The sequence below is a fragment of the Aphelocoma coerulescens genome, chromosome 20 (assembly GCF_041296385.1).
Source record: "Aphelocoma coerulescens isolate FSJ_1873_10779 chromosome 20, UR_Acoe_1.0, whole genome shotgun sequence".
NCBI lineage: Eukaryota > Metazoa > Chordata > Aves > Passeriformes > Corvidae > Aphelocoma > Aphelocoma coerulescens.
This window is the reverse complement of record NC_091033.1, coordinates 7,229,638-7,257,395: the sequence shown is the minus strand read 5'-3', so window position 1 is coordinate 7,257,395 and position 27,758 is coordinate 7,229,638. Positions and strand designations below refer to the sequence as shown.

General features: G+C 46.5%; 1 protein-coding gene across 2 annotated transcripts; it reads left to right on the top strand.

Moving 5' to 3' along the window:
• The first annotated feature begins 298 nt into the window (after nt 1-298).
• SLC13A3 (solute carrier family 13 member 3) lies at nt 299-26,641 on the top strand. Of its 2 annotated transcripts, none has more exons than XM_069034037.1 (13): nt 299-415; nt 9,624-9,889; nt 10,223-10,386; nt 14,870-14,936; nt 15,658-15,843; nt 16,734-16,859; nt 19,184-19,279; nt 20,978-21,082; nt 22,068-22,165; nt 23,396-23,508; nt 23,807-23,968; nt 24,305-24,442; nt 25,018-26,641. In XM_069034037.1, exons 1-13 carry the CDS (start codon nt 305-307, stop codon nt 25,201-25,203), a joined length of 1,818 nt encoding a protein of 605 aa, XP_068890138.1. In that variant the 5' UTR covers nt 299-304; the 3' UTR covers nt 25,204-26,641. The 2 variants fall into 2 exon arrangements, with proteins under 2 accessions (XP_068890138.1, XP_068890139.1); XM_069034038.1 differs by having other exon boundaries at nt 304-351.
• The last annotated feature ends 1,117 nt before the right edge of the window (nt 26,642-27,758 follow it).

The following is a 27,758-nucleotide window of genomic DNA, read 5'->3' as shown; positions in this document are numbered from 1 at the left end:
CTTTTGTTTGGTTGTGTTTGCTTATTTTTAATAAGGAAAAAAAAAAAGAAAAGAAAAAGAAAAAAGGCTGGGAAGTGGTGAGTTGGGGAAAAGGAGGGGGATATAGGGGCCGTATAAAGGGCGGGTATAGGGGATGGGAGGCGGTATAGCGGGGCGCAGTGCCGTGGGGCGGTGCGCGGCCCCTCCCGGTGGGCGAGGCGGGGCGGAGAAGGGCGGGGGATCCCGGGGGGGTCCCGCCCACCGGGAGGGCCGTTCCCGGGGGATAAAGCGGGTGCGCGGCGGTGGATGCGGCGATGGGCGCGGGATGGCGGCGCTGGGGGCGCTGGTGAAGAAGGCGTGGAGCGTGCGGAGGTTCGTGGTGCTGCTGTGCGCGCCGCTGGCGCTGGTGCCCGTCCTGCTCAGCCTCCCCCCCAAGGTACCGCGCACGAACCCCGGGTGGGCACTGCGGGCTGGCAACACCCGCTGCGGGGCACGGACCGGGAGCACAAACTGGGGACGCTGACTCGGGACGCGGACCAGGTGTATGGAGCGGCGTTACACCCTGGGAAGTGGGGCTCAGCCCTGGGGACACGGACCGGGTGCTCCGTGCCACCGCTCGCCTCAGCACCCGCAGTATTTGGCTCTCGGGAGGGTCACCCTGCTGCCTGCCAGGGTTTGACCGTGGAGGGAGGGGATAGCGAAGAGTGTGGGATGCCACAGCTCCTCACCCTTTCGCAGCAACTTAAAGTGCGAGTGGAGGGGGCATCCTGCGTCCAAGTCAGGTTTATAGGGGGAAGAAAGGATAGATAACGTGAACTGTGTTTAATGTTTCTTATATGGACTTTGGGAGGTGGGAGGGTCGTATGGTTCAGCATCATCTCAAGCTCAGTGGCAATAATTAGTGCCTCTTGCTGGTACCCAAGTGCCCTGTAGTTTTTATCGGTAGTGCCCAAATGGCATCTGGGGAAACTGAGGCAAGACCAGCATCACCCAGCGGGGGGCTTGCAGAGCTGGGGTAGAAGGTTAGTGCCTGGTGCTGAGAGTCTGCTTGGCACCGCTGGCCCATCCCCTTAGCGATGGGAGTGGCAGCGGGTAGTGGTGCCGGCAGTGGGACAGGGACCTGCAGAGCTGTCCCGCTGTTCGTGCTGCAGGGCTGGGGGTGTCAGGGAGACCTGAGTGCCACCCACACCGCTCTGGGTGACTCTCAGGGGAACCTTTGGTGCCCTACCTGAAAAGGCTCTGTGAGTAAGATAAGTGGTGTTTTGTAAATGTGGAAGAACTGGTCTCCTCTTAGGGTTTGTGCTTTAGCATGTGTGATCTGCACATAAAGCAATCTGTGGCAAGGCTTTGGAGGCTGGAGGATTTTGTTTGTACACAGCTCTTGTGCACCAGGAACCTCTGAGCCTTGGGTGGAAGTCCATGGGGTAGTGAAGTCACTGTGGAATTTTGCATGATTGACTTCAGTGCTAGCAGGATTTCACCCTCATGTTCTGACTCAGATCCACTTGAGAATGACTTTGTTTACATCGGAAAAGAAGTAATGATCAATATGTAGTGAATATAGAATAGTTTAGGTGCTGTAAGGACACAAAGTTGGCACTTAGTTCTGCCTGTACAGTGCTTGTCAGGTGAAACCTTCTCGTTTGAGATACAAAATACACCAGTGAAATTAAAAAATAATATCGATTAACCATTGCTTTATTTAGTGACACCATACATTAAAAGAGAAATTTCTCTGGATTTAATATCACTTTTTTTCTCTGTTTTATGTTATTGGCTGAGTTATGAATAGGACTGTGTTAAATGTCTGCCTCAAGGAGCAGAAAACACATTGCACAACAGGTACTAAATTCCCTCACGGATTTGTAAGTGAATAGTTACATCCCTACATTCATTTTCAATAGCTGAACAAATGACTTCAAGTGTATTTAATGGCATCTTGTTTGTCTTTGGCACTTGGTAAAATTGTGAGCTAGGATTAGAGAGTGAGGAGATGCACTGTACGCTAAGTGCAAGCTCGTGTCTGGACCGTGCAGGAGTTAATTGTGAGAATAAATCACAGATGAACCCAGCGCTGTGGGAAGGGCTTTGATCTAGATGCTCTCTGTACTGGTAGAAGTATATAGTGTCACACAGGCTGTACAAGGATTTGGATGTTCAGGAAAGGGATTTCTGTATGTGTACAGAAATAAAAAAATGTGTCTGTGGTGTAATGGTGCTGCTCACACCCACTGAGCTCCTCCAGTGAGCTGGTAGCCCGCTCCAGGGTGCAGTCCATGGAGGACCTCATGAACAGGCTGGTCTGATCAACGCTGTTTTATTAAAGAAAAATGGTGTTGGGAAAGTGGAAATGTTTGCAGCTGAGCGAGTGGCAAAGCAGGGATACAGCTGTGGTAAAGGAAGGAGACCCTAGCAGAGCTGGCTGCTCTGCTGCTCGCCTTGGGGCTCTGTTCATTCTCCATGGGCTCTAAAGCATCACAGGTGGTAACAGTGACACTGGCTGGTACCTGTGCTGGTGCCTGTCAAAACCTGGGTGCTCACAGGGGTGTTAATCAGTGCAACCTTTCAGGCAAGTCCAACTGCAGCTTCCCCAAGTTCTCCCAGGGTTTGGCATGGGGGGGGAACCTGTAGCTGTTAACTCCTGTACGCAGTTGTATCTGTTCATGTTCAGGGGTCAATGATTCATCTGAGGTTTCAACACTAAACTCTCTCACTTGTTCAACAAGAAAAGAAACTTGCTGTTGCATCAACAGGGGATTAAGTTCTGACGTCTGGAGCTTGCCTGACCCCCTGTCCGCTGCCTGAGCCGCGAGGGGCTGTGGGAGAGGAAGGAGCAGGTTACGCTTTTAACCACAGTGTGGAAACAGCAAGGAGGAGGAACAGGCGGGGGGTCAGCAGGCAGGGGATCGGGGTGGCAGAGTGTGGAAGTTGTCCTGGCGCGTGATGGCAAAGGCATGGCCTCAGCTGCACCGCCCGAGTCAGGCGGTCTGTCCTGACTTGGGGCTCAGGTCCAGCCTTGTGCTCCCCTGGGCAGCCAGGTTGTGAAAGCTGCTGCAGGTGTTCAGCAAGAACTCAACTGACTGGGCTGCTGCTGGCGTTACTGGGAGTCTGTCCCAGACAGGGCATCCAGGACAAGCAGGCTGGGGCAGGAGGAGCTCCTGTGTGATGTGCAGTCACTGTAACAACCGTGATGCTGCTGAGTACTTGAGCATCTGAAACATGGGGGTGTTGGACAAGTTGGAGAAGCCTGTACTCCTGCTGGGATGGTCGGAATGCTGCCTGGCAGGGTGTAACAGAAACTGGTAGGAGATGAAAAGCAGTGAGGCTCAGCCTCTGCTGGTGTCAGGATGAACCTTCCCTTGCAAGAATGTGTCTTACAGACACTTCTGCAGTACTTTCCTGCTCTGCCGATGCTAAAATCTGTTCCCAAATCGTGTCACCATTTACCTTCTCCCTACTGGGATGCTCAGCAATTTTTATCTCCCAAGGGATTGCCACCATAAAAAGCCACCTCAGGTTTGGCTTCAAGGGCAGCATTTCGCTTGGATCTGGAGACCAAGAAATCTTGACTTAAAGCTGATAGAACACAACAGGAGATGGCTTCTTCGATTAGTACGTCCTTTCTGAGTGGTACCCTGTGATGTGGGTGCAGGGGGTTTTTCCAGTGAAACCTGCGCCCAAGTGATATCCCCCTGGAAACAAAATCCTTTGAGAAAAATCATCCATCAGGTCTGCTCTTGCTTACTGGTGATGGACTCCAGCATCCACATCTTCAAGCTGTGATTAAAGCTCCTGCCAGCTGTCACCCTGCAGTGGTTTTTCTCCAGATCCCTATGGGAGTCCCTTCACAGAGGGGTGGTGACAGGGCTGGCGCTGCTGCTGTTACGTTAATTTCCCTTGTTTTTAATTGATGGCCTCTGTAGGGTGTGGAGAGGGAGGCTTGTGTAAGTGGCTTTGTCTACAACCTCCTTTCTCTTACATAGAGAAATGAAATTTCTGCTTTGTGGGTGCGTTTGCTGAGACCTCAGGGTGAGCTCCCCAAGCTGTGACTGGAACAGTGGTTTGTGTCCATCACATCAGGCAGCAGAAGGAAACGCTCTGTGTGGAGCCACTTCCCAGGAGCCAGTTCCCTGCACAAAGGTCTGTGTGTCACCTCACGCTCTGGTCGCTGCTGAAATGGCTGAATATTTGTCTCATGAGTGGAAATGCCTGCGACCCCCCTGCTCAGAGGGCTGTGAATGATTGCAAAGAGCTGGGGCAGGGCAGGAGGGGCTGGAGGAACTGTTCTGCTGGAAGGGGCACGGGGGCACTTTTAATGAGCTGTGCAAAGAGCTCGTTCCAACAGCTTCTAATGAACTCAATGTCTACAGCCTCTTGGCTTGGTAACAGCTGAGGCAGCCAAATCTGCTAAAAGGAGCTCTGAGCAGGCAAATAGGGCCCAGTGCCTTCAGAAAACAGACTTGACTTCCTCAGTGGCCATAGAGCAATTTAAAATTAACTTGGATGTAATGGGTCCTCCTGGTTAGAACAAGGAGACGTTAAGATCTTCCAGAAGAAAAATTACATTGCTTGCACTGGAAAGCAAAGAGCATGAAGGGCGTCTGTGTGGGCAGAGGGGTGATGCAAGTGGGGATGGGAGTGGGGTGTCCTGCAAGCTGGAGGGGAGCTGGATCCTGGCTGGAGAGCATAGCAGGAGCATGGACAGGTAGGGAGCAGTCTAGAGAGCAGCCTGGCAGGAGAAGTGAGCGATTGTAGCCTGACTATACATTTCATACACAAAGTCCATCTCTGCCATGTTTGCCAGTGGTGCTTTGGGAAGGCCAGTTTCACAAAACTGGAAGCAATGGTCAGTTAGAAGATAAGAGGAATAAATTCAGTGGGGAAAGACAGTGATAACTGAAAGTGCAGTGACTACATTTTACCACATCCTCTGTGAGCTTCAGTCCAGAGAGAGGGCAAGCCTGGCAAAGAGCAGGCTGGCACAGGGAGGATGTGAAAGCATCCAGTAATTGGGCTGGGGGAAAGGGAAGTGGACACGAGTCAATCTTAATTGGAAAATATGACTGCATGTAAAACATGTCTGCCTGATTCCTGCCTCTGTTTGCAATGGTTGATTCAATGATTGTAAAGGTCTTTTCCAAGCGACTACATTTCTGTGGTTCCATGAAAAGAGATGCTCAAGAATTGAGGAAGAAATCCCTGGTCAGGGTGTTGAGGGTGATGAACACAAATGTTCATCAAAGAAACCCAGCCTGTGGTAATCTGTTGCCGGATGGACAATGCAGAAAAAGCCACATTCAGTGAACCATTTTTGTTCTATACTGAGCAAAATTCTGATAGTGCAATCCTACAGCATAAGAAGTTGACTGATAATAAATATTTTTACTGTGACAGTAACTAAAAGGAAATTTAAAATTTCATACATCCAACCCTGGCTACTTTAAAATCTATACATTTAAGCAACTTCCATATGATAATTTTGCAAGAGCTGCCTGAGGAGTTTATTGTGTACCAGTAAACTGAGTGTATTTCTACAAGCCCTAGTAAAGATGGAGATCACCGGGGTGCTGACCACAGGTCAGGCTGCTCTGTGGGCCCCCTTGGGAAGTATTTAAAAAAAACCCAAAAGGGGGGAGATCATAATATGTAATTAGCTCAATACAGCTGCTGGACTGGCTACCCACAGCCAAGGTGGTTAATGTTATATTTGTGTGTATGGGACATGTGAAAGTTGACAAGAGCAGTGAAGAGTCTACCAGGCTGCTCTTTGTGGAGTTGGTGACTTTTTGCCACACATTCAATTTGCCACTTTATCTGAGCTTCAGCTGTCTCATTTTAAAACAGAGACTTTTGTTGTTGTTGTTTTTTCACCAACTACAAAATACTTCAAGAAGTTAAATAAAAGTGTTTAATAAGCTTTATGTCATTTTAGCAGAGGAAAACAGATTCCCTGAAGCTCTTGCAGCTTTGTGGCCCTGTGTTACTGGCCCCTTTCTAGCCACTCCGCAAATAGCCAGCGGGAGCAAAACGACTCCACTGGCAGGAAGGCTGGTAAACAGGGCTTGGGTTATGTCCAGATTACATAATGCTTTCAGGAGCTGGGTTAGTAGAAATCAGATTCACATCTCCATCCTGCTGGAGAACAGGCAGTGAGTGCAGTGTGGCTGGTAGCACAGTTACAGCTGTGACATGAGAACACTCAGTGTTTGTTTTTTTTCTCCAAGTAGTTCTGTAAATCACAGGTAGGATGTTTCTTTGTGATAGCAGAGGGATAAAAGGGCTTGAAAAACTCCAATTCAGCCAAAATCTCTCGGGGTATTGGGATCAAGGTCCTGGAGGAGCCCTGTCTGCCACTCTTTTACCTGGTTATAGGGTGGTGGAGCCTGTGTGGGGCTGATGGGGCTGTGATGACCATGCAGCATTCAGAGGCTGATGGAGAAAACCCAAAGTTTGGCAGTGCCAAGGTAGGGCTGCTTTGAGTGCTGAATCTGCCTGGTGGAAGCTGGGGACACTGGCTCCAGCTGAAGGTCCTGGTGTCCCTTTCAGGCTGGCAGTGAGGACTGGTGGCTTGTGTCTCAGTGCTACGCCTGGGTGAGCCAGCTCGCCTTACCTGACCCACATTCCCTGCCAGAGCCTCCTTCCCCCGGGGCACCTCATCTGCCCTTCCTGGAGACCACCAGGTCTCCTGCCCATGGACGACTACCTCGTGGCTTGGCTTCCTCTGCCATAGCTCAGCAGGTCCCCCAGTGTGGAAAATCCCCGGTGCTTTCAGTGTAGCAAAGACAAGATCTGTGTCTGGAGGGGCAGAGGTCGAACCCAAGGCTCTTGAGCAACAGGAAGAAGAGCTGCTGCAGTCCAGACCTGCAAGCTGCTTCCTTGGAAATCATTAAATGGTTATAAAATTAACCTGATCACAAGATCCATTTTAAAGTTCATATGTGCCACCATTTTCCCCCATTAACTTTGATAGAATTCTGTTGAAAAATATAAATACAAAGCTGCAGGGAGGTACGAGAAGTAGGAGTCTTGACAAGGATGCAGCCAAGGCATGGACGGATAAAGATCATGTGGAGGTGATGGTGCCACACTGAGCTCAGCCTGTCCAGTGGCACCTGTGGCCAAATCCCTCAAGGACCATTCTACTGACATTTGTTAGCATTTGTTGTTTGTGTACTAGCCAAACATACTAGACACTGGGGACATTAATTAATTAACATTCACAAAATAGCTTAAAATCAAGAAACTTTCAATTTCATGCAGAGTTTGGTTCCATTTTATTGATGACTTTTTTTTTTCATTCTGGGGAATGCTTGGTTGAAATCAAAGTTATTCTGGAGTGGTCTTGTTCCTTTTTTGTTCAATGATGGTCCTATCTCAAAAATCTTTTCAATATAGCTGCAATTTGTCCTCTTTTAGGATAGAATAAATTGGATAAACAGCACTACAGCTTTCTTCAAGTGGTTTTTTGTTGATCCATATAGGTTTTAAAATTCAGGGGAGCCTTTCACACAGCAGTTCTTTCTACCCTGTTTCAGTTTTACCCCTTGGCTTTTGATCTGGCAGTGAAGAGGAGTTATTAGATTGATGCTGTGTCTCATTTCAATGTTTTCCAGAACATTTGCCATACACTGGAGAATAAATACCCATTACTTATAATTAGTTTTCTAAATTGTACATCTTCTATTTCATAAAGTCAATTAAAGCCTTCACTCATTTTTAAATATTTTCAGTTGCTCTACTCCTGTAAGAGCCAAAATGTCGTTATTTTGAAGTTGACTTTGGTGCAACTTTCTTTGAAGGAAACTGAAGAATATTTTTCCAGTGGGAGAAAAGAATTATCCATATGGCCTTTGGAAATCAAATGAAAAAGATCTTAATGAGAGCAAAGCTATTTCTCTGGCATATAAAAAGAACCATAGCAAAGAGGAATTGTCAGTTGGCACAGGAATTAAATCAATAATCTAGTGGCAAACACTTTAAAACGTGATTCTTTATTTTTGTAAAGTTTAGCACTGCCAGGTTTGCTGCTCTGGTCCCGCTGGTTTGGGGGAAGTGAAGCACAGGGAGCCCATGAGAGCTGCCAGGTGCCAGGGCTGAGCTGAGCCTGAGGGTTTTACTTCACACACTCTCATGTCATCTTATTGGCATCTAAAATCAGGTCTGAAAGTGATCTTTAAATCCAGATCTTGGGCACTTCATATGAAGCATTGACACCGCTACAATTAATGTATGAAAAAAAAATCCAGTTATACTCAGTTCTGGTGTGTTCATGTTTCTGTGTACACTGAGGTGCTGGGACCTTGCTAGCAGAACCACTTGTGAATGCAAAGCCTGGGTGCTAAAAGCAAATCAGAAATTCTGTCATTTTTTCCACCTTTCAAACCCTCACTTGCAGATGTAGTGAACAATAAATCCATATTTGTTTTGACCTCATTCAGCCCAGGCCTGCAGCAAATTGTTCATAGGTTAACAGGCAGGTGGTGGTTGTACTGTACCTGCTCTGGTACCTGGCTGAACCCTCAAATGCTGTGGCTGAGACCACATTATCCCCAAAATGGAGCTCCCCACAGTCCCTAGCTCACACTGTTCCTAACCTTGGCAGGGAGCAGAGCCATCATCTCCCTCTCAGAAGCTCAGACTTGGTACAGGGGAGGAAGGTCCCAGCAGAAGGACAGAGGTGCCTTTGAGTAGCAATTCAACGCGCTCAACAAGCTGGAAAAGTGATAAAATAAATAGTTCTGTGGCTTCCAAGTGATTCTCAGCAGTTATTTATAGTGCTGTGGGCACTCTGCCCTGTGCTCGCTGACAGTATCCCTGTTCAGCCCTGCCGTGACCGAGCCCAGCTCTGTGCTGGGCTCCCCCAGGGCTCTCCCATCCTGGGCTTGGGGCCGCTCTCCTGACTGCCTTCCACTGCTCCTTATTTTGGCCATGCCTGTCGTGACAAATGGCTTTGGTCTAGTTTGTGCCTCCTGGGTGGATGGATGAATTCACACTGCAGTGTGGGAGCACTGGGTTTCTGCCAGCCTTGGCCAAGGCTGGGGTGATGCCGGGCGATTCCTGCCCGCAGGAAGTGGTGTGACACCGGGGTGCTTGATTTACTGATTTCCGTAGGGGCTGGGATGGGTTGCCATGGAATGGGTTCTCACAAATCTCTTGGGAGACTCTGATTCAAGAAAAGAAGCTTTTCTGCATGCTGGCTATTGCAAATGTGTGGAACATCCATCTCCCAAGGCTGTTTTTCCATAGCCATGCAGAGCATGGCCTGTGGAAGTTGAAGGGAAAGCACAAACATTAAATGGGTCAGATACTGGGACACCTGAGGATATTAGCAGCAATGCCAGCCCTAATTCAACATTGTGGGACAGTTCCTGCTCTCCAAAGGTTCATTGGTTGATGCCTGTGAGCCTGCAGTATGTGGGAAGCTCAGGCAATCACAGAGGGTTTTGGTTTTGCTGTGGTCTCATATCAGTCCTGAACCCCTTACACAATGTAGAGGGGGAAGATGTTGTACTTGATGGAAACTATTTGGGAGAAATACTGTGTCCTTAAGGGAGTAAATGGAACATTTTGCTTGTCTAAGTGTCTCCAGGTGACAAGACGTCTCTGTAATGCCAAGTCTCACTTTTCCTCTCCTCCTTTTGCAGGAAGGAAGATGTCTCTATGTGATCCTGCTGATGGCCCTGTACTGGTGCACGGAGGCACTGCCCTTGGCTGTGACAGCTCTGCTGCCCATCGTCCTCTTTCCCTTCCTGGGGATCCTCCCATCTAACAAAGTTTGCCCACAATACTTTTTAGACACCAATTTCCTCTTCCTCAGTGGTTTAATCATGGCCTCGGCCATTGAGGAGTGGAATTTACACCGCAGGATTGCACTCCGGGTGCTCATGTTGGTGGGAGTCCAGCCAGCCAGGTGACTATGGGAGCAGGGAGTGCTCCATGGGGGTTGTGAGCTGCAGGTGCTTGGGAAGTGGCTCTGCTGTGCTGCTCCTACAGTGGGGGGTGTCCACACCTCCTTTTCTCCAGCTTATTGTGTTTGTTCAGCTGTCTGCCTTTGCCCCTGGGCTAGTGGAGCACAGGGAGAATCGTTTGGTTCAGCCCCATACTTGTGCTCCATCCAGTTTCAGGAGAGTCATAGAAATCCTTTTGGGTATTGGTTTTGTTATCTCTGCACATGAGCCTCCTAATGTGTCAGAGAACTTGCCAAACTGAAGAAATTCAGCTTTTCATTTTTTCTCTCTTTCAGACTAATCTTAGGGATGATGTTGACAACGTCTTTCCTGTCCATGTGGTTAAGTAATACTGCCTCCACTGCTATGATGCTTCCAATTGCAAATGCAATTTTAAAAAGCCTCTTTGGGGAAAAAGATACATCTAAGGATATGAACAGGGAAAATGAAGAAAACCAAGGTAATTGAGACAGGGCAAGTAGTACAAGCCAGCTGAGGTCTGCCCTGCTGCTCTCAAATCTCCCCGTTTTATCAACTTCACTGGCACAAATACCACATTCCTGAGCTTGCAGCTCAATCTCAGGACTGATCCCACTTTACTGCACATTTTATTCCCATGGTGGAAGAATATTGGCAGAAAACTCCCTTTTATCCTGCCCCTTTCTCATGTCATGCAGGAGGCAATGCTTATGAGTGGCCTGGAAAACCAAAAAGCGGCAATGCCCAGCCAAGCTGCTCCATAAACCTGCTGCTGGCACAGGTTAAAGCCCAGCTCTGTGGCACAGTGGTGGTGGGAATTGTAGGGATGCATTGCTGGGGGACAGCTGGAGCCAGGGAGGGCTGTAGAAGGGGCAGATGATGAGTGCTATGGGATGGTGCAGGGTGGGTCCCTCCCTGTGGCACACAGAGCTGTTGTGCTCTTGGGACATGTGTGTTCTCCTCTTGTTTTCCTGTTTGTTCACCCATGGAACTGGAGCCTGAGCTGGGGGAGAAGGCAAGGACTCAAGGGAAAGCTGGCAGGTTAAATATCTATCTATGAAGTGCTTTGTGATTTTTTTTTCCATCTTGATGCTGCTGTTTGGTGTTGTTCTTGAGCAGGTTGAGGACAGGTCAGGGGTATGTGGCCAGGTAAGGCCTTCCTCCAGCCTTCTCTTCACGAGTCATTTACCAGAACTTTGGGCTTCTGGCAGACAGTGATGAGAAACAGCAAACCAGAAATGATGTCCTGACATCCCCTTCGTAGCTATTGCTGATAGCTGGAGCAGTAGTCACAGCTTCTTCTTCTGCTGCTTCTTCTTGTACTAATTAGTAATTCATCTGCCTGTGATTTAAAAGCAATGGCTTTTTGGTTCCCCTTGAGTCCTAAGATAAAGGAGTCCCCAGAAGAAGACTCAAACATGTGCACACTCTAATAAAGATATAATTAATCATTCATCATTAATGTTTAACAATCATGAGATATTTTCACTCCAAGTTGCTTTATCACATTTGCTTTATGAATTTTTGACTGTTCACATCTATTAAAATCAATCCCACAGATTTCCTTGCTATAATTTCCTGTTCTGTGTTTTGTCAGTCTGCTTTTAACCTTCTTGACCCCAGCCTCTGAAACTGACTGTGTAGTTGTGGCTGTAAATACAGTAGAATTTGGGAACACATAAAAGGAAGATTCCCCCCTTGTCCTAGACACTGTTAAGCACGGAATTAACTCCTTGACTCACAACACTTGCAGTGGTGAGAGAAACCAGAAAAGGGAAGGGAGGGGCATGCAGGTAGAAGAATGAATAAAGTGATGCTTTGCAAATATCATGTGATGGCGTGATGATGTTGGTTTGTTTTTTTTTGAGATAGAGGCTTTTAGAAGTCATAAATACAAGTGAAGGAGGAATCACCTGTAAAATGTACAACATTCTGTACATCAAAATGTGTGTTTTCATGTAGACTTTTTATTTGAAATTTAGTGTCCCAAGGTGGACTCATGCTTTTCTGTAATCTTTCTGAATGGATGAGCTAAGCTGAGTTCCTTGAAAGAAGCCCTAAACCTGAAGTCAGTCAAAAGTGATTAATCTGATGTTACACTTAGGAGTGGAGATGTACAGATGGGAAGAAGGTATATTCATTTAATAGTTTATTAAATGTTTATAATCTATTTGAATTGTGATCTGTGCTCCAAAAAGATTTATTTGTGAAGGGAGCTGTATGTGGAAGAAAACTCGTACAGTGGCATGTGATAAGATCAGTTTGCAAATTGACTTGGTTTCATAACAATGTAGTAGAGTCCATGAGGCTAAAAAATATCGGAGTGGTTAAAGATAATAATATAAAATATAATAAAGAATATGTGATGTTTCAAAGCACTTGATTTACAGAAAAAAATCTCAACAAGTGTGTGAAACCAGTTTTGTGTAGGGCTTTGCTTACACACACAGTGCCAGAATTTAAGTGATCTCTGATGGGTTGGTGACACTTTTTTCCTGATGAGAGAATCTCAGACACTCAATCATTTATGTCCATGCCCAACCACGTGGGCAGCATGTTATAGATCAGCAAATATTTACATTCTTGTGTCATTGACAGCTAAAACTGGGTGTAATCATTTGTTCATTTTGACACTCTTGGCTTCTGGTGCAAGAGAGCAGTAGTGAGGTTGGGGAGCTGAAGTTCCAGCTGGTTCTGGTGGATCAAAGCAGGGTTATAAATTTAACACCAACAGACAGTTTTCAGCTTCCAGAATTTTCCTTTTGGAGGTGGATTATAGATTCCCTGCAATTCTGTCTGACATCTTCAGCAATAGGTGTGTGACAAGCTGGAAGCTGCTGTGCTGGTGAGCCTGACCTCTCTCCTGCTTCTGCCCACTAACCCATCATTGGCAATATTTCATTTCTCTGAGCACCTTAAATATCTCCAGGTAAAAATCACAAGAAAATGTTTCCATTCTTTTTTTTCCTTCATAGAGAATATTCTGCAAATTCAAGATAAACTGCAGTCAGTGCTTGAGGTGTAACTCTGAGTCACAGACCTGGAAATAATGTCTCTAAAGGAGCAGGTGGGACATGTGCATTTTTGGACACTGCTGCCTGGTTTGACTGCCTAACCCCAGGCTGTGCTGGAGGGTGTGGCCACAGCACTGCTGCCTGCATCCCTCAGTAGGTAGAAATAGTCCTATTCAGGTCTTCTCAACCTTTCAGAAACAGTAAAAATGTCATTAAAGCAAAAATTATCTATGAAAAGCATTTCTGCCTCTAAGGTATGTGAGGTATTTTGGTGAAATGGATCCTCATACTGCCCTGTGAGAGGTGTGTACAGCTGGGTCCAAACTCTGTTATCTTTGGCCTTTTCTGACTTACGGACATGTAATAATTTTCAATTCCTTTTTTACAAGTTTCATAGGAAAAGCTCTGCAGTATGCCTCACTTTCCTTTGCATGGTTACCTTTGCAATCCTTCCTTGAAAGATAAATCACAGATGGTCCTGCCTAGATGGGATTGTAGTCTGAGCTTAGCAGGGAAAAAAATTGAACAATGTTGAGGTAAAATGAAATGTCTTTGCATAGCCAGGACTGGGCTTGAGTGGGACAGCATTGTAAGAGCCTTTGGGCTAAATCCATTGAGGGATCAACAGTCAACCATGGGTTGATGTTCATCCTTCTAATTACACCCTTTCGTTGTGGCAAGGTTGGGATGAAAGCTCAGCATGTGTGTGTCCAAGCCAATTAACTCCAATTCAGTAAATTAACGATGTGTAAAACATGACATTGCAAAAATCCCTGGTTCACTGAGCTGGAACAAGCACCGTGAGTGAGTCCAGAGACTTTGACTGCTGGCTTCTCTTCATGCTTTAGATCTCTAGGTCATTGTGGGTGGAAGGGGATCAGGTTTTGGGCTAAGAAGGGGTACAAGGAAATTTGGGGACTGCTTGAGTGGCAGGAATTGGGTTCTGTATATAGCTGTCTCCAGAGCCCAGGGAAGTGCAGGCACACAAACCTCTGGACCCAAAAGCACACAGAGAGCACAAGGAAAGGCAGCAGAGCCAGTGGTGGTGGGGAAGGACTACCTGTGCCGAAGGTGGAAAAAATCCCACAAGTGCTCGAGTCCTGCCAGGAACATGGGAAATGGGGTTTGATAGCACATCTCCCAACCTCGGGAGGTCAAGCCATGGCCACAAATGCCACGAGCCTTAATGTCAGGTCTGGTAACAGAGTGGTTGTATTGCATTTCCATCTTTTGATTTCTGAGTGCTCCTGTGGGTTGGTGTGGTTAAGGGGTGTGCAGCTCCCAGTTTACTGGGACTGGCTCCTCAGCCTGCAGGGTCTGTCATTTGTGGAGAGGATGATGGGCTTGGAATGGTTCGTGCTGTCAGGGTGGCTTTTGGAGGACCTGGTACAAAACCTAATCCCCAAATGTGTCTCACTCTTGCCTTTAAAGAAGGAATTACAGCTTTATGGTGACTGCTCTAGATGTCTGCAGGGTGTAAAATGGGAATGTAGCTCAGTGACAGGAAGTTCTCCTGCTGTGCCTTGGGGAACCTGCCTTACAGATACAACCAGGCCCAACAGTGTTTTTTCCGAAGAATGACTTATGGTCAATCCTCCCCTAGAAAAACCCCACCCCAAACCCATTACTTGGTAAGGGATGCCCTGGAACTCTTGGCTGTGTTAGAGGATCCCAAAGCCCAGCCTGTGGCAAAAGCAGTAAAGGGACCAAGTGCCTGGGTGTTGGAGGAGAAGCTGGGTGCTGTGGTGGGGCTGGAGCTGTGGCAGGAGGAGGTGGGCTTGTTCATCCCTGCCAGGTGCTCCTCACCCCATCCCCTTGGTGTGAGCTCACCCTTCATTTGCACAGCCCCTCTTCTAAAATGGTAGCTGTTTCTTCTGTCCCTCTGTTTGGTTCAAGGAGAATTTTCTAGATGCTTTGAACTGTTTTAAAGTCCTCATCTTTCTTTTTCAGCATCTTTTCAGCAGAATAAACTTTACACTGTACCAACTGAGATGCAGTTTCTGGCAAGTACTGAGGAGTAAGTTAACTATAAAGTTTGTATAAGAGAGTTGAGAGAGAATTATCCCCTGAGCTAGACCAAGTGTTAGGAATTTGAAATTCAATCATTGCAATGTTTCGATTATACCGAACATCCCGGTCACTAGCAGCCTGATGATAAAAACCCTCCTCTGTGTGCCCAGCATCCCTCTGCATGTTCAAATCATTACAGAAGTTTTTTTCAGCCACTCTAAAATCATAGCCAGAGGTGTCTCCTGCTGGGGATTTGTGCCTTGGTTTTCCCAGGAACATCAAATGTGTGAAGCCAATGATGTAAAACCCCCCAGGATTTACACACTGGCAATGGTCCTGCTTTGATAATAAGGATGGGAAGGAAGCATCTTTTCAGGAACATAGGAACAGATGTTTCTTTCCTCAAATCTATCAAATTTTAGTTCTTTTTCCTTTTGGCAGTCCTGTGGACTTTATGCTCAGGGTTACAAGCTGCTGAGGGGCTGGGCAAGGCACTCAGATCCTATGGATGGGTCTGAGGGTGCTCTGTCCTCTGCAAGGCTGACAGTCCTGTGTGGCACTTCACCAAGCAGACCCCTCTGCAGCACTGAGCTGCTAAGGTGTCCTTGAGCACACTGGTAGCTTGGATTTCTAAAAACTGGGAATTTTCCTTCTGTCAAGGCTCTGAAGTGGTTGCGCTGTATTTAAACCAGGGCTTTCACCGGATTCTCTTTTGGACTATTTTAAAGCAAAGATCTGGCGGAGGAGAAGGAGATTTCCAGTGATGCTCTCTCAGACTTAAAGAAGGAGGAGGAATACAAAACAAACATATGGAAAGGGTTCCTTATCTCAATCCCATACGCAGCCAGCATCGGAGGTACAGCAACGCTGACAGGAACTGCACCAAACCTCATCCTTCTGGGACAGCTGAAGAGGTATGGGAGGCTCTCCTGGGGAGCCTTGTAAATCCTGCAAGACAGAGACATGTTCTTCATCCCTGTAGGAAATCCCTTTCTGTGCTGAGTTTGGAAAATTCATGCCCTTCCAGAACGTTTTGGGAAATGAAAGCAGGGAGTGCACCAGCCTTAGACTTAATAAGCAGGTTTCCAGCATAGCCAGGCAGGCTGTCAGCCAAACTGGAGCATGTGTGCTTCACCTCACTGATGCTTTTAATCCCACTGAATTTAATGGGACTTGACTCCACGCCTACAGTTAACCTGGTAACTGTTCTGGTGAAGCAGACTGTGTAGTGCTTTGTGAGCAATTACAGCTACTGCTGTATGGGAGAAAGAAAAATAATGAACCCACTACTTCTGGCCTGTTTTCTTAGTCATAAAAGATTCCTCCTATGTGCATAGGAGCAGAGATTTGTGCCAGCCCAGGTGCCCCCAGGTGTTTCTTACCTTTGCTGACCTCTACAAGAAGTACATACCGCCTGTCCTGGGCACTGCAGCATCCCTGCAAGGTTCATGTCCAGACTCTCCAGCAGTTTCTGTAGCAGGATTTAATCCTGGGTGTTCGGGAATATCTTTGTACAAAGGCATTGCCCATCTGGAGAGGGATTTCCAGATCTTTCCTTGCAGGCTTGCACAGCTGGGCTGGGTGAGATGGGGGTGGCAGGATGTCCTGGTGGTTGTCCCAACACAACGCTCCTCACATTTCCTTGTGTCCCAGATAACTCCTAAGGCACACACAGTGATAGTTTTTAAATGCGCAGGGGCAGGTTTGTGGGATATCTCACTGCTGATTTCAGATGCTTGTTTACCCGTGGATGGGAGGGTTGCTTTCCCATCTTGCATTAACTTGATTTTTCCCATTTGCTTAGTTATTTTCCAGAATGTGATGTGGTGAACTTTGGTTCTTGGTTTATGTTTGCATTTCCTTTAATGCTGATTTTTCTTCTCATGGGATGGCTATGGATCTCCATCCTGTATGGAGGAATTAACCTGAGGTATGTTGATATTCACTACACATATATGTACTCTGGTTATATTAGCATTGTGAAATACATATTCATCATGATTCTCATCCTAAATCTACTGATACCACCCAGGATCATCTCCTGGAAGGTGGGGGAATTTATAACTAACTATAGCATGCCCATCCCATAACAAGTCATCTGTTTTTAAAAAGCTGATGTACAATAGGAAGGTTTTAAAGATATCTCATAGTTACATATACTTTATCCAACTGAAATATGTGTACAGAGTATGTATTCTATTCATTCAGTTAAATGTATCATTTTTAAAGGTTGTTTTACTGCCTGACCTTGGCCTCTGGAGGGAAAATGGGAGATTTTTAATGACAGAAGGAAAAAGCAAGATCTAGCTTTGAAGATCATGACAAAATCTTAGTTCCCCATAAAAGAGACAGGATTTCTTCTTGGGGCAAAAACCTGGGTTTGGAACAGATTACTTCACAACAGGGCTTAATTTTACAACAACGTGTTAATCTGTAACTGAGAATAACATGTTTTTCCGGTAAATCTTGCAACCCCTTAGTGTGCACAACCTAAAGCGATTGCAGCATTGCTCTGCTGCTCATGTGGAGCCTTTTTTCCCCCTCCACACTCTCACAAGTGATAGTAACAGAGTCTTGCTTCCTCCAGGGACCCTACAGAATTTGTAATATTTAGAAGAGTCTTTAATTGTTGTTTTGACTTTAAAATGCAAATGGGGAGAGAGGGGGGAAAAGGGAACAGGTGTCCAAATATTTACACTGTCTCAGACATGGGAGGGGGGGGGGGGGGGGGGGAATCAATGGGAAAGTTTTAATGCAGAAAATGCCAAAGGCTTGTCCTTAACTTGCTGGTGGAGCTTCTCAGGAGGCTCTGCGTGCTGCCGTGTGATGCTTGGCCGGCTCCCACCGCCGTGTGCCGTGTGCCAGGGCTCGTGTGGAGCCCAACCTGAATTCCCGTGTCCCATGGTGAGGGCTGGGCACGGCCCCGGCATCCGGCCGGCACAGCCCCAGCCCCTCAGGTGAGGGAAGAGGCCAAAGCCCCCGGTGAAAGGCAGGGTCCTTCTGGTGCTCAGGGAACGTGATGCTCTGTGTTTGGTTTGGCTCGTCGCCGCCAGCACAAAGCCCGGCTGTATTGGGATAGCTGGGCCAGCGCGGATACCAGAATTCCCCATGGGGAGGTGCGTGGAAGAGGCACTGCAAAGCTCTGCAAGTACAGCCAAGGCTCCACAGGAGCCTGTTGGGATGCTTGGGCTGTAACTGCTTGGGGATAGTGGCTGAACTTTCTCTGTGGGCAGGTCCTTGGTGTCTGTAGCTGGGCACAGGCAGGCAGACATTTCGGCTTTGCTTGAATCCAAAACACAGCAGAAGGCTGAGGTATGGGCTGGCTGAGCTGAGGCTGCTGTTAATAACACCTCCCAAAAATTAAGAAATTAAAGGGCCAGGAGCCTGAAGTGCAGGAGCTTCTGAATGATCAACCATTCAGCCATATAGAACATTCAGCCAACACATCCCTTTGAAACAATAAATGTGTTAAGGAAGGGCAGGCACCACGGGGATGGGCTGATGCCTCTGATACAGAAATTTGGGGTTGTAGGTTTAAACAAGGTCACAGGCAGTGTTAGAAACCAGGTTCAGTGTCACGGGATGTGGTGGGAGATGAAGTGCTAGATATGAATATATCATTTGTATGCACATGCTACAAAGGAGCAAACTGTGTGTGCAGTCAGTGCAGCCGGGCTAAGAGGCTTAGCCAGGAGCACATTAACATTCCCGGCCACTTAGAAATTCCTCACATTTTTGTTGATCCTCAGCAGCATCCTGGGATCACCCAGGAAATTACAAGTGACTTGAAAAATGAAGGGACATATTCATTTTCTGTGTCACCCTATTTCCTAGTCGTTCTGCCCAAGTAGGTAACTTGCTTGGAAGGAAGACAAGGAGATCCTGCAATGTTGGGACTTTCATTTGGCAATCACAGCCCATGCTGGAGGAAACAGTTCAGAATATAAATAAGAGGAAACTTCCTCACCTCTGCAGGGTCTCCTTTGTATGAATGCATAGACAAAGGGTATATAATATATATATAGTATAAATAAGGCCTATTACCTTTATATCAGCTGAGATTTTCGTTGTTAGTCTTCATAATCTGAAGATAACACAAACTGAGCTGCCAGAAATGTTCAGCTCTTTGAACCTTGCAGAGCAGGTGCTGGAGAAGGACACTGAGTCCTGCATGTGCTGCAGTAGAAAATGCAGTATTTCCTATGTGTCACTTGGGTCAGAGGCATGTAAGAATGTAATTGTGTTTCTTGGCAGGGGCTGGAAAACAAAAAAGTCAAATATAAGAGTGGATGCAGAAGCCCGAGCCAAGGAGGTGATAAAGGAGGACTATCAGAAACTGGGTCCAACAAAGTGAGTTGTAAAGTTGGGATGGAAATGAGAAAGAAATTAAGTGTGTTTGCAAATATCCTGTTTTAGGAGTGGAGGACTGGGGGGAATGGAGTTTTTAAAAGAAGATGATACCTATATTTCCACTCAGTCTGTTTGTAACCTGCTGAACTTTGCTTTTTGCCTGCTCCAGCCTCCTCACCGTCGCTAGTGTGAATAATTGCAAATAGCAGCTTGCACTCAAATCTTCTGAAGAACAACATTCCTCTTATAGAGGGAATTCATGCTGGGTTGTTTAATTACTCTTTATGATTTTTCTACTCCAGGAACAAACCCAGTCCTGTGTGTGTTAGGTGCTAACCAACACAGGCTGGATTTCAGAGGTTTGTGCATACCTGTCCTGCAAGGCAGGAGGAATTTGCTGAGAAGGCTGGCAAATCATATTATGGATATGAATCATATGGATTGTGGATATACTTTAAGAAATCTTAAAGCTCAGAGAAAGTATATAGAAAGAAGTCAGATCCATGCCATGGAATACATTCTTTTTTTCTGAATAATTCCTTCAACTATGTTAGTCAAGCAAGGAAAGTAAAATCTGGTAAAAACTGCAATGATGGGGATTATATTTTGGAGTAAGCAGCAGAAAGAAACATGAGTTTTAGACTTCTGAGAGATGCCAAAAAAGGGGGGAAACAGGAAAAGCTGAGTATCTCTAGAAATCCAACCCTGGATTGGATACATACACTGATATTCTGGGCAGCCAAGGTTGTTGAAGGCTGTTGAAACTGTAGGTTTTATCCTTAAATGGTCTGTGTTTCCCCATCTGTAAAATAATATTTTCATACTCAGGGCAATGCTGTGAATATCCAGCGATGTTTGTGTCGTGCTATTGACATTGTAATTATTTCTGTTGTGTGGAACATGGAGTGGTTCTTCAAAGACAGCTCTCTGTGCCTGTGCTGTAAATGAAAGAAATTGGTTTATTTGTTCCATTCAGTACATTATCAAGCAGCCTGCAAAATGTCTCTGAAAGAATCAAAGTCCCACTTTGAGATCTAGGAGTGGGAAAGTCCATTAAGCTGAGCTCAACCAATTTGATTAGCAACCCCATAACTAAAAATCAGCTCAAGCAGCCTCTTCCCAAGGGCTTATATGCCCCTGCTTGTGCTCAGAGAGATTTTAAATAGCATTTTGAGGCATCATCTTGGTTAAATCTTAACTGCCCTAGATACTTGGTGAATATTGCCTTTTACCCTGCTGTTTGTCATGTGTCTAAGGGACAGTGTTTAGATTTTGACCTTGGAGGAATTTGTTCCTGCTGTCTCATGTATGATTTGAATCTCAGTCATCCTTTTGTACTGCTTGAGCTGCAGTGACACCATCCCTGGCTGGCATCCTGGAGGGACATGGGAAGAGGAAAGACCATGGGGAGCTGCTTGGCCCTTCCTCTCTGCCACACCCAGAGGGTCAACCTTGTGTGCAGATGTTGTGACATTCCTGGTCTCCATCTTGCCTCTCCTTAATGTCTTCCAATAAGAGAGAATTGCTGGCAAACACCAGTATTTGCAATAATCTGTTCCAATGTTTCACTGTAGTTGTTTTTAGAAAATCATCCTCACTTCTCAGCCGAGATGCTGCAGCAGGAGCTGGATACTTGTCCTAGCTTGGATCCACCCCTTTAGCCCATCAGCATTTTAATCTCATTTCTTTTCATTTCAGGTTTGCAGAGCAGGCAATTTTCTTCTTCTTCTGCATGTTTGCAATCATGCTGTTCTCCAGGGATCCCAAATTCATTCCAGGTTGGGCAAGCTTGTTTGCACCAGGGTAAGATTCTTTCCATTCCACTGTGCCATTTTGCAATAACATTTCCAAGCTGAGATTCCTGAGTTTCTGATTTTGTTGCTTAACACTGTTACTCAGGTTTCCTGGAATAAATTAAACTGAGCATCAAGTAGCAGAACCAACTTTGTTTTTTTCCGTCTCCAAGAGGAGGTGCATGAAGCTAATGGGAAGTTGGGATGTTTGAGGCCACCCCTAGGATTTAATGTTGGAAATGCTGTTTATAAGTATATTTACAGTGAAATACTGAGTTCTTTAGGCAATCCACCGATTTCACTGGAGGTCTGAAGACTGAAGAGAGATGGCAGGAGCTGTTTCCAAATGTTATCCTGCCTGTTTGCCAAGTTTATGTCCCCTGTGACAGCCATACCTTGTGAAGATGAATAGATACAGCAGCTAGGGAATGCTAAAACTCAGAGAGGGTGTTGTTATTTTTTAAAGGAAGAGACCTTCATCGTTTTGTGGGTTTTTTTCAAATAAACCCCTAGTTTAATAAATTATTCCTTAATATAGGGAAGTACTTATGGACTTTTCCCTCATCAGTTAATAACTCCTTAAATCTAACACATGCTTAAGCTTTTTACTGGATGGAGCCTGCCTTTCACCAGAGAGTTTGAGCATTTTGCAAAGAGCTCATATAAATAAGATGTTTTGGGCTCTGTCTCTCTTCCTCCTTGCAATAGGCTGAGGAAACTTGTCTTCACGACTCTGCAATCAAAACAGCCAGAGCATCACTGTGGAGGGGATTAGATCTTGGTTTTTACTTTTGCAGGGCAGCTTTTCTGGGGGGTTCACAGGCCATCGTAGAAATGTAGCTCAACAGGAAGTTAAAAAAAAAGAACTGTGAACAACAAGCATTGTTCAGACCTGATGGAAACTTGTAATCTTCTTTGGTAAATCCCTGTTTTCATAAAGTTTGTAATTCTACAGGCTTGTGCTTCTTACAAGTGTTTCTGCTGCTTTTGGACAGGTTTATCTCAGACGCAGTTACAGGAATCACCATTGTGATTATACTGTTCTTCTTCCCTTCACAAAAACCTTCCTTCAGGTGGTGGTTTGACTTGAAAGGTGAGTGGCAGACCCCTCCAGGCAGGGACTCTGTGCTTGCCTGTGTCCTGGCAGGGCAGGCATGGAGCAAGAGCCACAGCTATCCCCCCTTGGACCTGCAGCAGCAGTGCTGGCTGTGGGGAGCAGTGTGCCTTAAAGGTGCCATTTGATCCTAGAGAGGCTTCTTTTCTGAAGTACCAGCAGAGGCTGAGCAGTCACTGCCCTGCTGCTGATGGCAGGAATGACTCAGTTGCTCATGTAGCTGTCAGGGTTGATGCTATGGTGGGGTGAAGTGACCTGAAATGGGTGTTCACTTACCACAGCAGACCTGAATGTGGAACAGAGGTTTGGTGTCTGACTCCCCAACAGCTTCTGTCCTTCGAGGGGAGCATGGACCTCTGAGAGGGCAGAGCTGGGCTAGTTGTCCATTCTCAGATATAGGTGCTCTTCCTCACATTCTAGAATAATTTAGAATTTGAACTCCTAAAGCCCAAACTCCCCAGCAGGTTTTGAAGTCGTGGACCGGCCCTCCTGAGTAGAAATGAAATACAAATTTTAATTCATAAGCTGCTTGGAATAAGAGATGATCTTAATGTGGACAAGTAGCTGATGAAAGCCCTTTGTGGATGATGGAGCATTGCCTGGGGTCTGTGGGAACAAAATACCAGCTGCTCTGAGTCATGCACATTTGTTGTGTTGTCCATACACAGGAAGATGTTTAATCAGGCCTCCTGTGGATAAAATATGTGCCCTTTTTCAACAGAAACTTTCAGTCCCATTAGTGCATCTTTCCATACAACAGAGCTCACTTTATCCTGTATTAAGAAATGGCTTTTAGAGGAGATGAGCTCTCTGCTATAAAACTTACTGGCTGTTGAATGACAACTGGAAAATTAATAACATCTTTATAATACAAGTGGCAGAAAATTTCCTCCTTCCATGGACCCCCATCTGTTGAAGACAATGTTTATGTCTGTTACAGAGAGAAAATTAACCTGATAATAAATTTTAAATCAAGAAAGCCTCAAAGAAAACTTTATGCTAGAATTGGGGTTTTTTTTGGACATCAGATACTAAGTTAAATGTTCCTTTAACTGGCTAACTCAAGACACTCCATGTGTGTGTTTGATCAGCAACTCATGGACAGTGGGCTTCAGCACTGCTGTCAGACTCATGGTATCATTCTGTCAGGTGATGACCGATGCTCCTCTTTAGGTGGGTGTTTGACACAGGCCTCTGCTCTGTTTCTAGCACCAAACACAGAGACCCAGCCCTTGCTGACTTGGAGGAAGGCCCAAGAGACGGTGCCCTGGAACATCATCCTGCTGCTTGGAGGAGGCTTTGCCATGGCCAAGGGCTGTGAGGTGAGGCCCACAGCAGATGCCATGTGGCATCATCCTGCCCAGCAGGGTTGGATTTTATCAGGGTGTCACTTGGTGTTCTCATTTGGCTTTGGAAAACTTGTATCAATGGAGTCATCACACTCAAAGGACATATTTCTCAACTCCAAGTGACAACAATACACGGCAGACAACTGAGGAGGTTACAACTCCTTGCAAGCTGCTTGCTGTGAGACATCCTGAGGACAAGTTCTAGGAGAGGATTAGTTTCCCTGCAGGGATGCAGGAGGACAACTCCTGTTTTTGCTCTCCCCTTCTGCAGGAGTCTGGCTTGTCTGTGTGGATAGGAGGCCGTCTGCATCCCTTGGAGGGTGTGCCACCACCCGTGGCCGTCATCCTCATCACGGTTGTCATCGCCTTGTTCACGGAGTTTGCCAGCAACACAGCCACTATTATCATCTTTCTGCCTGTCTTGGCAGAGCTGGTAAGGTCATCCCATGGCAAGACCAGCTTGTCCTCTGCCCCTTTCTTGCTCTGCCGCTTGGGTGGGCAGGTTTGTCTTGGGTTTGTGCTGGGACAGGCCCTGGGCAGTTCTCCTGCTCCTGGGCTCCTCAAAACCCTTGGGAGCAACAAGCCCTGTAGCATAATGTGGACACTGAAGGATAGTAATCCTTCAGACTTTGTTGTGAGATATGTGATTGTTTATCACAGAGTATGGGATAGGGCTCTGCACACTCCACTGGCTATTTGCATCCTTTGATCCATCTGTTGGCAGCTCGAATCCCCAAGGTGCAATTCCTGTTCCTTTCTGGTTTTCCAGGCCATTCGTCTGAAAGTAAATCCCCTCTATTTAATGATACCAGGAACTATAGGATGCTCCTATGCATTCATGTTGCCAGTCTCAACACCTCCCAACTCAATTGCGTTTTCCTCTGGACATTTGATGGTCAAGGATATGGTAAGTTCCTTTAGACACATAAAATAATGAAAACAGTCAGCCTGAGTGTTTATAGAATGGATTTTTCTGCATTGTTAGTACTTCAGTATGTAGTAAAGTGAGAAGACAGAAGTATCAACAGTGTTTGAAAGCACAGGATGGAAGGAGCTCTTATGAAGCTGAAATTTGGAGCCATCATGGCTGCAAATGGTGACAAAAGTGGTCTTGAATGTGCTCAGCATCGCCCAGCTCCTATTCCTATTCCTCTAGTCTCAGCAGCTCAACTTTCATAGGTTTCTGGATGCAGGAAATGTTCCCCAGCTCAGTAAAATACAGCTTGTGAGTAAAATTAGGCTTAGTCCCAGTTCCTGCTCACATTCCTGAGGCTAAACAGATGTTAAAGTTTTTGATGGATCAAAGCTTGGTAAGCAGCTGCAGAGTGGCCTTTGTGGCTTTAAGCCTGCTTAAGATGTTGCTAATATTAACAGCAACTAAGCCTTCAATTTTTATAATGTTTGCGTTCAAATAGCTTCATGCTTCACATGCTGTAGATGTCCAGTCTAAACTCAACAGCTGTCTTTGTATTTCTTTTGTAGGCAAGAACTGGGTTGCTCATGAATCTTATGGGAGTTCTGCTTCTTAGCTTGGCTATGAACACATGGGCCAAGAGCATCTTCCAGCTGGGGACCTTCCCTGCATGGGCCAACATCCATGCAGAAAATGCCACCTCATTTGTGACAGCTGTAGAAAATGTCACTTTAAGTGCACTAAATAAAATATGAACAAAGCCACCCCTGGGGAAGGACTCACTCACTTAGGACTTGGGCACTGGAATCGTCAGAGTTTGCACAGGAGGAGAAGCCACGTGGCCACTCACACTGTGTGGGACCTTCTGGTTTAATTTTATTTTTAGAAATCCTGGTCAGTGTCACAACATCTATTTGTTATTTTCTCTGGAGATCTTTCCCCACCTTCTGCAGGTACAAATCCAACTCTCCCAGAGTCCTTCTGTCATAGGTGGTTGTTAACTGGACAACCTGTAAGCATGGAGCATCTTTGGGTAGATGCCTGTCCCCCCATGAGAGCTGGCGAGCCTTGCTGCTCTAGCTTCTGATACCCTACCTCGTTTTGGAGACCAGCCCTGGGAACAGGGTGGAGGCAACTGGATTATTTATGTGCAACCCAATGTGAGTGAGTGTATCAGAATCTGTCCGGGGAGGAGGCGGCGTGGCCGGGTGCTTCTGGCAGGGTGTGAGGATGGGGTCTCATTGCCATCTCATGAGTAATTCTCTCATGGAGGATGAAGACTTTCTTCAGGTTGGTGCGTGAAGGGATGACTCAGGAGATGTGTTGGTAGGACTCGGTGCATTGCTCCATGCTTTGGAAACTGGAAGGCCACAGTTTGTTTCCAAACATGTTCAGTGTTTTGAAAACCTGGCACAGCAATTGCTGCCTGGTTCTTTGCACTGAGTACAGGGATGGGGTTTGGGACCAAATTAATTTCTGACATAACTTTGGACATCGGTGGTGTCTCACCGTTGGTAACTGTGGCCAGTCTTAAGTTTGTGGGATTGACTCACTCACAAATGACCCGCTGAGTCACAGGTCAGTGGACAAGTTGCATTGGAATATTATTGACATTTCTTAAAAATAGGCTTTGATTCTTAACGCCTTTTAAAATCAGATCGCTTGGGTACTTTCAATGAAAGCATTGCAAATTGACTGTGATTTTAATCACCATTTTATCCGATTATTTTTATTTTATGTAAGGATCTAAGGTATTAAACTTAAATCATCAGTCACAGAAATAGTTGATTGAATGATAAAGGATCTGATTCTTGTTTTATGGAAGGTGAGTGACTGAATCCCTGTTCTGGGACAGGTTTCTCTGATAATGTAAACTGGTGGAGCTGACAAGATGAACTGGCCTGGGGTAGGGATCCAGTGCATCCCCCCTGCTCCTGTGCTGCTGATAACCCCCAGGGCCAGGTGGGAGGGCTGGCAGGGAGATTTTCACCTGCCACAGCTGCTGGGGTTACCCTATGGGGGTTACCCTGGGGTCATGTGGCAGGTGGGGACTCAAGGGGGTTGAACCAAAATCGCCAAAACCAGTTGAATGTGGAACTTTGATCAATTAAGTTAAAAAAAAAAAAATCCTTAATGTTCAAACAAAATCCTTAATGATTGTGGAAAACTTAAAATAAAGCATGTTGGTTAGCACGTCACATGGTCCTGTTTGCTCTGTAGACTGAGGGGAGAAAAGCAAAGCCCGAGCCTCCTCCTGCTCCAGCTTCATCCCTGATTTGGCCGTGGCTCCCCAGGAGGAGCAGGAGGGCAGTGCAGTCCTGTTAAGCAGCGGAGCAACGGGAAAACCGCTGGCCCAGCATCTCTAGGCTGCTCTGCTCAAGAGCCTTTGAGCATACCCCAAATCCCTGTTCTGCTTGGCTGTGCTGGGTTTGGGTGCTGTCGTTCTGCTCGGATGCTCCTCATCATGTTTTAGCAAAGATGGGCTGAATGGGGAGGGAAAATTGCTTCCTGCAGTTTGCTTTTTCAGCCGGCTGTCCGTGAACAGCACGGGATTGCTGTCCCGGGCCAGGGAACAGGGAACAGGCTATGCCCGCAGGCGCCGCAGGAAGGAGCCCCGCGGTCCCACTGCCCTGAGCCGCTGCTGCTGCTGCTGCTGCTGCTGCTGCTGCTGCAGGGGATCCTCGTCAGCCACTGGGACAGAGCTGCCTCTGCCCCTGCAGCCTGGAGGACAGGCAGCAAGGGCTTTGGGATCATCCAGTTCCGAAGGGTAACATCCAGTCCAGCTCCAACACAGATGTTGGGGTCACAGGTTTGTTTATGGTCTCAGCTCTGACTTGGTGCATCCTCAGTGACTGAATCCAGAATGGTTTTCCTTGGGCTTGAAAGCAGAGCTGAGACCACAGAGTTTGTGTAGAAGTCTCCAAAAATCACTTCGAGGGTCCTGGCATGCCTTGGCACTGTCTATCCAGGGATCAGGAAGCGTTCCACAAATGCAGCTAGGGCAGGTTTGTGATCTCTGGGCTAATGTGAGAAACTGAGGCAGAGAGGGGACCAGTGACTTACCCAAGGTCCACAAGGAGGCCTTGGCACACCTGGGAAAGGTGTAAGAAGCACGTGGATCCTAAACTTCTTTAGTCCAAGACCTGTTTGCCAGCTCTGCCAGCAGCCCCTGTGGTTCCCAGGGATCCTCAGAGGATCTGATTTAAGGCATGAGGACAGCAGCATTACCTAATTCTGCTCTTTATACCCAGGCATCTATGAAAGCATTGTCTGGCATACTTGAGTTTTAATTATTTTTTTTAAACAGAGA

Excerpts from the sequence above, each read along its gene's own strand:
- SLC13A3 (XM_069034037.1), top strand. The coding sequence starts at position 305 with ATGGCGGCGCTGGGGGCGCTGGTGAAGAAGGCGTGGAGCGTGCGGAGG. Across the intron at positions 22,166-23,395 it reads GTGGTGGTTTGACTTGAAAG|CACCAAACACAGAGACCCAG; the intron begins GTGAGTGGCAGA and ends CTCTGTTTCTAG. Across the intron at positions 23,509-23,806 it reads CCATGGCCAAGGGCTGTGAG|GAGTCTGGCTTGTCTGTGTG; the intron begins GTGAGGCCCACA and ends CCCCTTCTGCAG.